Genomic DNA, 15,042 nt, shown 5'->3' on the forward strand with positions numbered 1-15,042 from the left:
GCACAAAAGGTTTGACGACATAGGACAGCCGGCTACACAGCTTGTGCCTGTTCCAGCGTCTCAAATGTCATCAGGGGCTTTAAAACGCCCGCTACCTCAGGTGACAGATACAGACGTCGACAGGGACACCGACTCCAGTGTCGACGATGATGAGACTAGTGTACCCTCCAATAGGTCCACCCGTTACATGATTGAGGCAATGAAAAATGTTTTACACATTTCTGATAATACCCCAGGTACCACAAAAAAAAGGGTATTATGTTTGGTGAGAAAAAACTACCTGTAGTTTTTCCTGCATCTGAGAAATTGATATGAGGTGTGTGAGGAAGCGTGGACTTCCCCCGATAAGAAATTGATAATTTCTAAGCAGCGTACCCTTTTCCGCCAGAGGATAGGTCACGTTGGGTAATACCCCCTAGGGTAGATAAAACGGTTACACGCTTATTAGAAAAGGTGGCACTACCGTCTTCGGATACGGCCGCCCTGAAGGACCTGCTGATAGAAAGCAGAAAACTACCCTTAAAGCTATATACACACACACGGGCATTATATTGAGACCTGCTATTGCCTCGGCATGGATGTGCAGTGCGGCAGCTGCGTGGTCAGATTCCCTGTCGACTAATATTTATACTATAGATAGGGACAATATTTTGCTGAAAATAGAGCATATAAAAGACGCTGTCTTATACATGCGTGATGCACAGAGTGATATTTGCCGACTGGCATCACAAATAAGCGCTATGTCCCTTGCCGCCATGCGGGGGTTATGGACGGGGCAATGGTCGGCCGATGCCGATGCAAAACGGCACATTTTCCACAGCTACGGCTGGGAAATCAAAACTTTTGCCACAACCTACCCCACAGCAAAAGAAAGCACTGTATTATCAGGTACAGTACCTCCGGCCCCAGAAAAGTAGAGGGCTAGAGGCTCATCTTTTCTGCCAAGAGGAAAAGGTAGAGGGAAACAGCTGCAGCACACAGCTAGTTCCCAGGAGCAGAAGTCCTCCCCTGCGTCTGGTAGGTCCACAGCATGACGCTGGGGCTGCTCAGGCGGACCGGGGTACGGTGGGGGCCCGTCTCAGAAATTTCAGCGCACAGTGGGCTCTCTCACAGGTGGATCCCTGGGTTCTTCAAACAGTATCTCAGGGGTACAGGCTGGAATTCGAGACGTCTCCCCCCCCGCCGTTTCCTAAAATCTGCCTTACCGGCAACTCCCTATGCCAGGGAGGCAGTGTTGGTGGCTATCCAAAAACTGTATTCACTGCAAGTGATTATCAAGGTACCCCTCCTTCAACAGGAAAAGGGTTACTATTCCACAATGTTTGTGGTACCGAAACCGGCCGGTTCGGTGAGACCCATCTTAAATTTACAATCCTTGAACACATATAACAAAAGATTCAAGTTCAAGATGGAATCGCTCAGGGCGATTATTGCGAACCTGAACGAGGGGGATTACAGGGTCTCTCGGGACATCAAGGATGCTTACCTGCATGTCCCCATTTACCCTCCTCACCAGGAGTACCTCAGAGTTGTGGTACAGGACTGTCACTATCAGTTCCAGACGCTGCCGTTGGTTTATCCACGGCACCGAGGGTCTTTACCAGGGTAATGACCGAAATGATGATACTCCTTCGCAAGAAGGGAGTTTTAATTATCCCGTACTTGGACGATCTCCTGATAAAGGCGAGGTCCAAGGAACAGTTGGTAGTGGGGGTAGCACTTTCTCGGGAAGTGCTACAACAGCACGGCTGGATTCTCAATATTCCAAAGTCACAGCTGGTCCCGACGACACGTCTTCTGTTCCTGGGAATGATTCTGGACACAGACCAGAAAAGAGTGTTTCTTCCAGTGGAAAAAGCCGAGGAATTGTCATCTCTAGTCAGAGACATCCTAAAACCGGGACAGGTGTCGATACATCAATGCACACGAGTCCTGGGAAAAATGGTAGCTTCATACGAAGCAATTCCATTCGGAAGGTTCCACGCAAGGACTTTCCAGTGGGACCTGTTGGACAAATGGTCCGGGTCCCATCTCCAGATGCAACAGCGGATAACCCTGTCGGCAAGAACAAGGGTGTCGCTGCTGTGGTGGCTGCAGAGGGCTCATCTACTAGAGGGCCGCAGATTCGGAATTCAGGACTGGGTCCTGGTGACCACGGATGCCAGCCTTCGGGGCTGGGGTGCAGTCTCACAGGGAAGAAATTTCCAAGGACTGTGGTCAAATCAGGAAATTTCGCTTCACATAAATATTCTGGAGCTAAGGGCCATTTACAATGCCCTAAGCCAAGCCAGGCCCCTGCTTCAGAACCGTCCGGTACTGATCCAATCAGACAACATCACGGCGGTCGCCCATGTAAACAGACAGGGCGGCACAAGAAGCAGGAGGGCAATGGCAGAAGCCACAAGGATTCTCCGATGGGCAGAGAATCATGTGTTAGCACTGACAGCAGTGTTCATTCCGGGAGTGGTCAACTGGGAAGCAGACTTCCTCAGCAGACACGACCTCCACCCGGGAGAATGGAGACTTCCTCCAGAAGTCTTCCAAATGCTGGTAAACCGTTGGGAAAGACCACAGGTGGATGATGGCGTCCCGCCTCAAAGCTAATACGATATTGCGCCAGGTCAAGGGACCCTCAGGCGATCGCTGTGGACGCTATAGTGACACCGTGGGTGTACCAGTCGGTTTATGTGTTTCCTCCTCTGCCTCTCATACCCAAGGTACTGAGAATAATAAAAAGGCGAGGAGTGAAAACTATACTCGTGGTTCCGGATTGGCCAAGAAGAGCTTGGTACCCGGAACTTCAAGAGATACTTGCAGAGGACCCTTGGCCTCTGCCGCTCAGACAAGACGTGCTGCAGCAGGGACCCTGTCTGTTCCAAGACTTACCGCGGCTACGTTTGACGGCATGGCGGTTTGAATACCGGATCCTAAAGGAAAAGGGCATTCCGGAGGAAGTCATCCCTACCCTGATCAAAGCCAGGAAGGATGTCACCGCAAAACATTATCACCGCATTTGGCGGAAGTATGTTGCTTGGTGTGAGGCCAAGAAGGCCCCAACGGAGGAATTTCACCTGGGTCGATTCCTGCATTTCCTGCAAGCAGGGGTGTCGTTGGGCCTGAAATTGGGGTCCATTAAGGTCCAGATCTCGGCCCTGTCGATTTTCTTCCAGAAAGAACTCGCTTCACTGCCTGAAGTTCAGACTTTTGTCAAGGGAGTTCTACATATTCAGCCTCCTTTTGTGCCCCAGTGGCACCTTGGGATCTCAATGTGGTTCTGGAGTTCCTGGAATCACATTGGTTTGAGCCACTTAAGACGGTGGATTTGAAATATCTCACGTGGAAAGTGGTTATGCTGTTGGCTCTGGCTTCGGCCAGACGTGTGTCAGAATTGGCGGCTTTGTCCTGTACAAGCCCTTATCTGATTTTCCATATGGATAGGGCAGAGTTGAGGACTCGTCCTCAGTTTCTCCCGAAGGTGGTATCAGCCTTTCACTTGAACCAACCTATTGTGGTGCCTGCGGCTACTAGGGATTTGGAGGATTCCAAGTTACTGGACGTAGTCAGGGCCCTGAAACTTTAAATTTCTAGGACGGCTGGAGTCAGGAAGACTGACTCGCTGTTTATTCTCTATTCACCCAACAAGCTAGGTGCTCCTGCTTCTAAGCAGACTATCGCGCGCTGGATTTGTAGCACTATTCAGCTGGCGCATTCTGCGGTGGGACTACCGCAGCCTAAATCTGTTAAGGCCCATTCCACGAGGAAGGTGGGCTCATCTTGGGCAGCTGCCCGAGGGGTCTCGGCTTTACAACTTTGCCGAGCTGCTACTTGGTCAGGGGCAAACACGTTTGCTAAATTTTATAAATTTGATACCCTGACTGAGGAGGACCTGGAGTTCTCTCATTCGGTGCTGCAGAGTCATCCGCACTCTCCCGCCCGTTTGGGAGCTTTGGTATAATCCCCATGGTCCTTACGGAGTCCCAGCATCCACTTAGGACGTCAGAGAAAATAAGAATTTACTCACCGGTAATTCTATTTCTCGTAGTCCGTAGTGGATGCTGGGCGCCCATCCCAAGTGCGGATTGTCTGCAATACTTGTAAATAGTTTTCTCTATCGTCCTAGTGGATGCTGGGGTTCCTGAAAGGACCATGGGGAATAGCGGCTCCGCAGGAGACAGGGCACAAAAAGTAAAGCTTTAGGATCAGGTGGTGTGCACTGGCTCCTCCCCCTATGACCCTCCTCCAAGCCTCAGTTAGATTTTTGTGCCCGGCCGAGAAGGGTGCAATCTAGGTGGCTCTCCTAAAGAGCTGCTTAGAAAAGTTTAGCTTAGGTTTTTTATTTTACAGTGAGTCCTGCTGGCAACAGGATCACTGCAACGAGGGACTTAGGGGAGAAGAAGTGAACTCACCTGCGTGCAGGATGGATTGGCTTCTTGGCTACTGGACATTAGCTCCAGAGGGACGATCACAGGTACAGCCTGGATGGTCACCGGAGCCTCGCCGCCGGCCCCCTTGCAGATGCTGAAACGAGAAGAGGTCCAGAATCGGCGGCAGAAGACTCCTCAGTCTTCTTAAGGTAGCGCACAGCACTGCAGCTGTGCGCCATTTTCCTCTCAGCACACTTCACACGGCAGTCACTGAGGGTGCAGGGCGCTGGGAGGGGGGCGCCCTGGGAGGCAAATGAAAACCTTTTTTGGCTAAAAATACCTCACATATAGCCTCCGGGGGCTATATGGAGATATTTAACCCCTGCCAGAATCCGTTAAGAGCGGGAGACGAGGCCGCCGAAAAAGGGGCGGGGCCTATCTCCTCAGCACACAGCGCCATTTTCCCTCACAGAAAGGCTGGAGGGAAGGCTCCCAGGCTCTCCCCTGCACTGCACTACAGAAACAGGGTTAAAACAGAGAGGGGGGGCACTAATTTGGCGTTAGAAATATATAAAAAAGATGCTATAAGGGAAAACACTTATATAAGGTTGTCCCTATATAATTATAGCGTTTTCAGCTGACAGGAGGCTGGAAAAATATCATAAAAAGTATATACACACATACTGGTGTTATACTGCGACCAGCGATCGCCTCAGCCTGGATGTGCAGAGCTGGGGTGGCTTGGTCGGATTCCCTGACTAAAAATATTGATACCCTTGACAGGGACAGTATTTTATTGACTATAGAGCATTTAAAGGATGTATTTCTATATATGCGAGATGCACAGAGGGATATTTGCACTCTGGCATCAAGAGTAAGTGCGATGTCCATATCTGCCAGAAGATGTTTATGGACACGACAGTGGTCAGGTGATGCAGATTCCAAACGGCACAAAGGTGTATTGCCGTATAAAGGAAGAGGAGTTATTTGGGGTCGGTCCATCGGACCTGGTGGCCACGGCAACTGCTGGAAAATCCACCGTTTTTACCCTAAGTCACATCTCTGCAGAAAAAGACACCGTCTTTTCAGCTTCAGTCCTTACGTCCCTATAAGAGTCATATCTGCCCAGGGATAGAGGAAAGGGAAGAAGACTGCAGCAGGCAGCCCATTCCCAGGAACAGAAGCGTTCCACCGCTTCTGACAAGCTCTCAGCATGACGCTGAGACCGTACAGGACCCCTGGATCCTACAAGTAGTATCCCAGGGGTACAGTTTGGAATGTCGAGACGTTTCCCCTGCGCAGGCTCCTGAAGTCTGCTTTACCAAGGTCTCCCTCCGACAAGGAGGCAGTATGGGAAAAAATTCACGAGCTGTATTCCCAGCAGGTGATAATTAAATTACCCCTCCTACAACAAGAAAAGGGGTATTATTCCACACTATATTGTGGTACTGAAGCCAGAAGGCTAGGTGAGACCTATTCTAAATCTAAAAAAATTTGAACACTTACAAAGGTTCAAATCAAGATGGAGTCACTCAGAGCAGTGATAACGAACCGGGAAGAAGGGGACTATCTGGTGTCCCGAGACATCAGGGATGCTTACCTCCATGTCCCAAATTTGCCCTTATCACTAAGGGTACCTCAGGTTCGTGGTACAGAACTGTCACTATCAGTTTCAGACGCTGCCGTTTGGATTGTCTACGGCACCCCGGGTCTTTACCAAGGTAATGGCCGAAATGATGGTTCTTCTTCGAAGAAAAGGCGTCTTAATTATCCCTTACTTGGACGATCTCCTGATAAGGGCAAAGTCCAGGGAACAGTTGGAGGTCGGAGTAGCACTATCTCGGATACTGTTACAACAGCAGGGGTGGATTCTAAATATTCCAAAATCGCAGCTGATCCCGACAACAAGTCTCCTGTGCTTAGGGATGATTCTGGACACAGTCCAGAAAAAGGTGTTTCTCCCGGAAGAGAAAGCCAGGGAGTTATCCGAGCTAGTCAGGAACCTCCTAAAATCAGTGCATCATTGCACAAGGGCCATGGTAAAAAAAATGGTGACTTCCTTCGAAGCAATTCCAGTCGGCAGATTTCATGCAAGAACTTTTCAGTGGGATCTGCTGGACAAATGGTCCGGATCGCATCTTCAGATGCATCAGCGGATAACCCTATATCCAAGGACAAGGGTGTCTCTCCTGTGGTGGTTACAGAGTGCTCATCTTCTAGAGGGCCGCAGATTCGGCATTCAGTTTTGGATGTTGGTGACCACGGAGGCCAGCCCGAGAGGCTGGGGAGCAGTCACACAAGGAAAAAATTTCCAGGGAGTGTGATCAAGTCTGGAGATTTTTCTCCATATAAATATAGCTAAGGGTAAATTTATAATGCTCTAAGCTTAGCAAGACCTCTGCTTCAAGGTCAGCCGTTATTGATCCAGTGGGATAAAACATCACGGCAGTCGCCCACGTAAATAGACAGGGCGGCACAAGAAGCAGGAGGGCAGTGGCAAAAACTGCAAGGACTTTTCGCTGGGCGGAAAATCATGTGATAGCACTGTCAGCAGTGTTTCATTCCGGGAATGGAAACTGGGAAGCAGACTTCCTCAGTAGGCACGACCTCCACCCGGCAGAGTGGGAACTTCATGGGGAAGTTTTCCACATAATTGTAAACCGTTGGGAATTACCAAAGGTGGACATGATGGCGTCCCGTCTGAACAAAAAACGGGACAGGTATTGCGCCAGGTTAAGAGACCCTCAGGCAATAGCTGTGGACGTTCTGGTAACACCGTGGGTGTACCAGTCGGTGTATGTGTTCCATCCTCTGCTTTTCATACCTAAGGTACTGAGAATTATAAGACGTAGAGGAGTAAGAACTATACTCATGGCTCCGGATTGGCCAAGAAGGACTTGGTACCCGGAACTTCAAGAGATGCTCACAGAGGACTTATGGCCTCTGCCGCTAAGAAGGGACTTGTTTCAGCAAGTACCATGTCTGTTCCAAGACTTACCGCAGCTGCGTTTGACGGCATGGCGGTGGAACGCCGGATCCTAAGGGAAAAGGCATTCAGGAAGAGGTCATTCCTACCCTGGTCAAAGCCAGAAAGGAGGTGACCGCACAACATTATCACCACATGTGGCGAAAATATGTTGCGTGGTGTGAGGCCAGGAAGGCCCCACGAAGAAATTTCAACTCGGTCGATTCTTGCATTTCTTGCAAACAGGAGTGTCTATGGGCCTCAAATTGGGGTCCATTAAGGTTCAAATTTCGGCCCTGTCGATTTTTCTTCCAGAAAGAATTGGCTTCAGTTCCTGAAGTCCAGAAGTTTGTCAAGGGAGTATTGCATATACAACCCCCTTTTGTGCCTCCAGTGGCACTGTGGGATCTCAACGTAGTTCTGGGATTCCTCAAAACACATTGGTTTAAAACCAGTCAAATCTGTGGATTTGAAGCATCTCACATGAAAAGTGAACATGCTCTTGGACCTGGCCTGGACCAGGCGAGTGTCAAATTGGTGGTTTTTTTCTCAAAAAAGCCCATATCTGTTTGTCCATTCGGACAGGGCAGAGCTGCGGACTCGTCCCCAGTTCTCTCCCTAAGGTGGTGTCAGTGTTTCACCTGAACCAGCTTATTGTGGTGTCTTGCGCCTACTAGGGACTTGGAGGACTCCAAGTTGCTAGATGTGGTCAGGGCCCTGAAAATATAGGTTCCAGGACGGCTGGAGTCAGGAAAACTGACTTGCTGTTATCCTGTATGCACCCAACAAACTGGGTGCTCTTGCTTTTAAGCAGACTTTTGCTAGTTGGATGTGTAATACAATTCAGCTTGCACATTCTGTGGCAGGCCTGCCACAGCCAAAATATGTAAATGCCCATTCCACAAGGAAGGTGGGCTCATCTTGGGCGGCTGCCCGAGGGGTCTCGGCTTTACAACTTTGCCTATTTAGTCAGGGGCAAACACGTTTGTAAAATCCTACAAATTTGATACCCTGGCTAAGGAGGACCTGGAGTTCTCTCATTCGGTGCTGCAGAGTCATCCGCACTCTCCCGCCCGTTTGGGAGCTTTGGTATAATCCCCATGGTCCTTTCAGGAACCCCAGCATCCACTAGGACAATAGAGAAAATAAGAATTTACTTACCGATAATTCTATTTCTCGGAGTCCGTAGTGGATGCTGGGCGCCCATCCTAAGTGCGGATTATCTGCATTACTTGTACATAGTTACAAAAATCGGGTTATTATTGTTGTGAGCCATCCTTTCAGAGGCTCCGCTGTTATCATACTGTTAACTGGGTTCAGATCACAGGTTGTACAGTGTGATTGGTGTGGCTGGTATGAGTCTTACCCGGGATTCATAAATCCTTCCTTATTGTGTACGCTCGTCCGGGCACAGTACCTAACTGAGGCTTGGAGGAGGGTCATAGGGGGAGGAGCCAGTGCACACCACCTGATCCTAAAGCTTTACTTTTTGTGCCCTGTCTCCTGCGGAGCCGCTATTCCCCATGGTCCTTTCAGGAACCCCAGCATCCACTACGGACTCCGAGAAATAGAATTATCGGTAAGTAAATTCTTATTATTGTTACACAAATCGGGTTGTTGTGCGAGCCATCTATTCAGAGGTTCCACTGTTATCATACTGTTAACCGGGGTTCCTATCACAAGTTATATGGTGTGATTGGTGTGGCTGGTATGAGTCTTACCCGGGATTCAAAATCCTTCCTTATTGTGTCAGCTCTTCCGGGCACAGTGTCCTAACTGAGGCTTGGAGGAGGGTCATAGGGGGAGGAGCCAGTGCACACCAGATAGTCCTAAATCTTTCTTTAGAGTGCCCAGTCTCCTGCGGAGCCCGTCTATTCCCCATGGTCCTTACGGAGTTTCCAGCATCCACTACGGACTACGAGAAATAGAATTACCGGTGAGTAAATTCTTATTTTTTAGCTCTGTCAGTTTGTCATCTTCCGTTACAAATATTTGAATCATAGATCAAATAATTTCTTCTTATTTCATCCAGCTGATTTGTTTGATATTCTGCTGCCTATGCTGAACATATACCAAGAGTTTGTTCGGAATCATCAGTACAGTCTGCAAGTGCTGGCAAATTGTAAGCAGAATCGAGACTTCGATAAACTCCTGAAGCAATATGAAGCCAATCCAGCATGTGAGGGGAGGATGCTGGAGACATTCCTGACGTATCCGATGTTCCAGGTAAATTCAGTCTAGTGTCACGTTAGCTCATTAAATTTAAGATCATTTATTTGCAAGGTGCAAACAAAATTACACACCATCATACAATTAGAAACAAAATATATTACAAAATATAGAGGACCAACAGGCAACGTACTGGAGTGCAAGAAGTAAAAAAACCTGTACATAAGGTATAACAGGCAAGGCATACACAGAACATGTGGGAGGAGAGAGACTGATGTATTCTCATACACCTTTGCTTCAGGTCCTGTGCAACAAGGATTGCGCCTAGTTTTTATTGCACGAATGCGATGCGACAAAACTGCTTTACAAGACTACACTGGTTAATGTGATTTGCAGCACTTGTTTGCCTGTGTTCATCTGAATCTGTATGACAAGTGCTGCAATAGCGACTTTTTTTCACAGCAAGTTCCGTTGGGGTCTGTATACAGATTCAGACCCACATACAGATATACAAGTGTCGCATATCAAATTAATAAGTAAAATCTCATTTTGTTGCATCCCATTGTGATTAAGACATATATTTGCGCGGAAAAAATGCTCAGCGCGGATCACTTGCACAGGGTATCTCCTGCTGCATGGCGTATTGAGGATAGGTGTATGAGGACATCTCTGTGCAAGGATGCATGGGTGGAGGAGGTGCGATCTGACTAGAAGACTGGAGAGGGAATAAATGAGGTTCTGTAATGTTTCTGAATGTCACATATCAGATTATTCTCACAGACAAATTCATACATTCATTCACGTATATCTATATATTGTTTTATAATGCCTTGTGTTTTAAAATCCATTTACATTCTTGTATATTTTTTACATGTAATATAATGACATTGACTCTGCAGGAAGTCACTGCTGCTTCCGTTACGGAGCTCAGAGTTCTTGTAAAAAGACGTTTTATAATTTTAATATGATTTGTCATGTTAAACAGAATAAATACGTCTTTCAAACAGTGACTATGTATAGTGTTTGACTGACCATTAGCCTGTGTTACCATGGTTATGGCAGCGCAAGAATCTATTGTGTGAAAGAAAACAGGGGGGAAAAAAAAATATATATTTTTTTTATTCCAGAGACATGTTACATTTATATGGGAGTATTCCCATTATTTTGCAATTAGCTGCTTCTCCCTTTCTGTAGAAAACCTTTAAAAATAAAACTGGTTTGTACAGAAACATCACCCTGTTAGAATATCAGCTTTAATATTTTGCATTACTTTTTAATATCTATTTATCCATCCATCTCTCTCTCTCTCTCTCTCTCTTCCTCTCTCTCTCTCTTCCCCTCTCTCTCTCTCTCTCTCTCTCTCTCTCTCTCTCTCCATCTCTCTCACTCTCCCTTTCTCTTTCTTTCCTCAGTAAAGGCACCCAGCATATTTATATTTTTCAATATTAATGAATTAGTCTGTTAAGCCTAGGGTTTTTGTATTATTTTGTATTTATATTAGCATGCAAAAAGTTTATTTGAATGAGTTGTCTTCAGTTAAGAAAATGTTATTGATATAAATACACTATTGCTCTTCTAGATCCCTCGATACATTATAACGCTCCATGAACTTCTGGCACATACGCCTCATGAGCACGTAGAGAGAAAAAGTTTAGAGTTTGCCCAGTCGAAGCTGGAGGAGCTTTCAAGGTACGCCAGAAATGTTCTCACCTAACTGAGAACTATACTTCTTTTACTTCAGTAAATGTATAAAACCTTCCAGCAAAATTGAGATCTGTACGTGCTGACTACTCATCATTGTACTAACCTGCTGAGGTCAGTACAATGATTATGGGGTATATGCAATTGCGGTCGAATTGCCGCAAATGTCGAAAAACGGGGCATTTTCGACACAAAAAAAATATTCGACAATGCAATACAGTACTTTTCGACAAAAAAAACGGCCGTTTCAGATTCGACTTTTTAAAATTCGACATGTCTGCAATGGTAAAAAATGCGGCTTTTCGACAAAAGTATATTCAATTGAAGAATGTCGATTCGACAACAGTGCTTTTCGACAGTAATTTCTCTAACGTCCTAAGTGGATGCTGGGGACTCCGTAAGGACCATGGGGAATAGCGGCTCCGCAGGAGACTGGGCACATCTAAAGAAAGCTTTAGGACTAACTGGTGTGCACTGGCTCCTCCCCCTATGACCCTCCTCCAAGCCTCAGTTAGATTTCTGTGCCCGACGAGAAGGGTGCACACTAGGGGCTCTCCTGAGCTTCTTAGTGAAAGTTTTAGTTTAGGTTTGTTATTTTCAGTGAGACCTGCTGGCAACAGGCTCACTGCATCGAGGGACTAAGGGGAGAAGAAGCGAACTCACCTGCGTGCAGAGTGGATTGGGCTTCTTGGCTACTGGACATTAGCTCCAGAGGGACGATCACAGGCCCAGCCTGGATGGGTCCCGGAGCCGCGCCGCCGGCCCCCTTACAGAGCCAGAAGAGCGAAGAGATCCGCAAAAATCGGCGGCAGAAGACGTTCCTGTCTTCAATAAGGTAGCGCACAGCACTGCAGCTGTGCGCCATTGCTCTCAGCACACTTCATACTCCGGTCACTGAGGGTGCAGGGCGCTGGGGGGGGCGCCCTGAGACGCAATAAAACATGATAAAAATGACCTTACATGGCAAAAAATACATCACATATAGCTCCTGGGCTATATGGATGCATTTAACCCCTGCCAGAATATACAGAAAAACGGGAGATAAGGCCGCCGAAAAGGGGGCGGAGCCTATCTCCTCAGCACACTGGCGCCATTTTCCCTCACAGCTCAGTTGGAGGGAAGCTCCCTGGCTCTTCCCTGCAGTCACTACACTACAGAAAGGGTTAAAAAAAGAGAGGGGGGCACTAATTAGGCGCAGTATTAAAACATACAGCAGCTATAAGGGGAAAAACACTTATATAAGGTTATCCCTATATATATATATATATATATATATATATATATATATAGCGCTCTGGTGTGTGCTGGCATACTCTCCCTCTGTCTCCCCAAAGGGCTAGTGGGGTCCTGTCCTCTATCAGAGCATTCCCTGTGTGTGTGCTGTGTGTCGGTACGTTTGTGTCGACATGTATGAGGAGAAAAATGATGTGGAGACGGAGCAGAGTGTCTGTAACAGTGATGTCACCACCTAGGGGGTCGACACCTGAGTGGATGTACTGTTGAAAATTACGTGACAGTGTCAGCTCTGTATAAAAAAACAGTGGTTGACATGAGACAGCCGGCTACTCAGCTTGTGCCTGTCCAGACGTCTCATAGGCCGTCAGGGGCTCTAAAGCGCCCGTTACCTCAGATGGCAGATACAGACGCCGACACGGATACTGACTCCTGTGTCGACGGTGAAGAGACAACCGTGATTTCCAGTAGGGCCACACGTTACATGATTGAGACAATGGAAAATGTTTTATACATTTCTGATAATACGAGTACCACCAAAAAGGGGTATTATGTTCGGTGAGGGAAAAACTACCTGTAGTTTTCCTGAATCTGAGAAATAAAATGAGGTGTGTGATGATGCGTGGGTTTCCCCCCGATAACAATTGATAATTTCTTAAAAAGTATTGGCTGTATACCCTTTCCCGCCAGAGGTTAGGGTGCGTTGGGAAACACCCCCTAGGGGGGATAAGGCGCTCACACGCTTGTAAGAACAAGGGCTCTACCCTCTCATGAGATGGCCGCCCTTAAGGATCCTGCTGATAGAAAGCAGGAGGGTATCCAAAAATGTATTCACACACATACTGGTGTTATATTGCGACCAGCAATCGCCTCAGCCTGGAGGTGCAGTGCTGGGTTGGCATGGTCGGATTCCCTGACTGGAAATATTGATATCCTAGATAAGGATAGTATATTATTGCCTATAGAGCATTTAAAAGATGCATTTCTATATATGCATGATGTACAGCGGAATATTTGCCGACTGGCATCAAGTATAAGTGCGTTGTCCAATTCTACCAGTAAAATGGTCAGGTGATGCGGATTCCAAACGGCATTTGGAAGTATTGCCTTTGAAAGGGGACATTTGGGGTCGGTCTTTTAGACCTGGTGGCCACGGCAACAACTGGGAAATCCACGTTTGTACCCCAGGTCGCCTCTCAAAATAAGACGCCGTATTATCAGGCGCAGTCCTTTGTTGGCAAGCGGACAAAAGGTTCCTCTTTTCTGCTCGTGACAGAGGGAGAGGAAAAAGGCTGAAGAGATTAGCCAGTTCCCAGGAACAGAAACCCTTTCCCGCCTCTGCCAAGCCCTCAGTATGACGCTAGGGCCTTACAAGCTCAGGCACGGTGGGGGCCCGTTCTCAATGAATTTCAGTGCGCAGTGGGCTCACTCGCAAGTAGACCCCTGGATCCTTCAGGTAATATCTCAAGGGTACATATTGGAATTCGAGACGTCTCCCCCTCGCCGTTTCCAAAAGTCGGCTTTACCGACGTCTCCCTCTGACAGGGAGGCAGTTTTGGAAGCCATTCACAAGCTGTATTCCCAGCAGGTGATAATCAAGGTACCCCTCCTGCAACAGGGAACGGGGTATTATTCCACACTATTGTGGTACCGAAGCCAGACGGCTCGGTGAGACCGATTCTAAATCTAAAATCTTTGAACACTTACATACAGAGGTTCAAATTCAAGATTGAGTCACTCAGAGCAGTGATTGCGAACCTGGAAGAAGGGGACTACATGATGTCTCGGGACTACATGATGTCTCGGGACATCAAGGATGCTTACCTTCAGGTCAAAATTTACCCTTCTCACCAAGGGTACCTCAGGTTATGGTACAGAACTGTCACTATCAGTTCAGACGCTGCCGTAGGGATGGTCCACGGCACCCCGGGTCTTTACCAAGGTAATGGCCGAAATGATATCCCTTCGAAGGAAGGAAATTTTAGTTATCCCTTACTTGGACGATTCCCTGATAAGGGTAAGATCCAGGGAACAGTTGGAAGTCGGTGTAGCACTATCTCAGGTAGTGTTGCGGCAGCACGATTGGATTCTCAATATTCCAAAATCGCAGCTGGTTCCGACGACTTGTCTTCTGTTTCCTAGGGATGTTCCTGGACACAGTCCAGAAAAAAGGTGTTTCTCCCGGAAGAGAAAGCCAGGGAGTTATCCGAGCTAGTCAGGAACCTCCTAAAACCGAACCAAGTCTCAGTGCATCAATGCACAAGGGTTCTGGGTAAAAATGGTGGCTTCCTACGAAGCAATCCCATTCGTTAGATTCCACGCAAGAACTTTCCAGTGGAACCTACTGGACAAATGGTCCGGGTCGCATTTTCAGATGCATCAGCGGATAACCCTGTCACCAAGGACAAGGGTATCCATCCTGTGGTGGTTGCAGAGTGCTCATCTTCTAGAGGGCCGCAGATTCGGCATTCAGGACTGGGTCCTGGTGACCACGGATGCCAGCCTGCGAGGCTGGGGAGCAGTCACACAGGGAAGGAATATCCAGGGCTTATGGTCAAGCCTGGAGACATCACTTCACATAAATATCCTAAGCTAAGGGCCATTTACAAT

The 15,042-nt window shown here is 47.6% G+C and overlaps 1 protein-coding gene across 3 annotated transcripts in view; it reads left to right on the plus strand.

Annotated features, from left to right (window-relative positions):
* The window catches only part of RASGRF2 (Ras protein specific guanine nucleotide releasing factor 2), a 664,746-nt gene that overhangs the window by 440,159 nt on the left and 209,545 nt on the right, over window positions 1–15,042 (plus strand). For all 3 annotated transcript variants that reach the window (XM_063963919.1, XM_063963920.1, XM_063963921.1), the window contains exons 7-8: window positions 9,362–9,555; window positions 11,078–11,187. In XM_063963919.1, the coding sequence (XP_063819989.1) occupies window positions 9,362–9,555; window positions 11,078–11,187 (304 nt within the window). The remainder of the gene's footprint in view (window positions 1–9,361; window positions 9,556–11,077; window positions 11,188–15,042) is intronic.

Source organism: Pseudophryne corroboree, chromosome 1 (genome assembly GCF_028390025.1).
Source record: "Pseudophryne corroboree isolate aPseCor3 chromosome 1, aPseCor3.hap2, whole genome shotgun sequence".
Lineage (NCBI taxonomy): Eukaryota > Metazoa > Chordata > Amphibia > Anura > Myobatrachidae > Pseudophryne > Pseudophryne corroboree.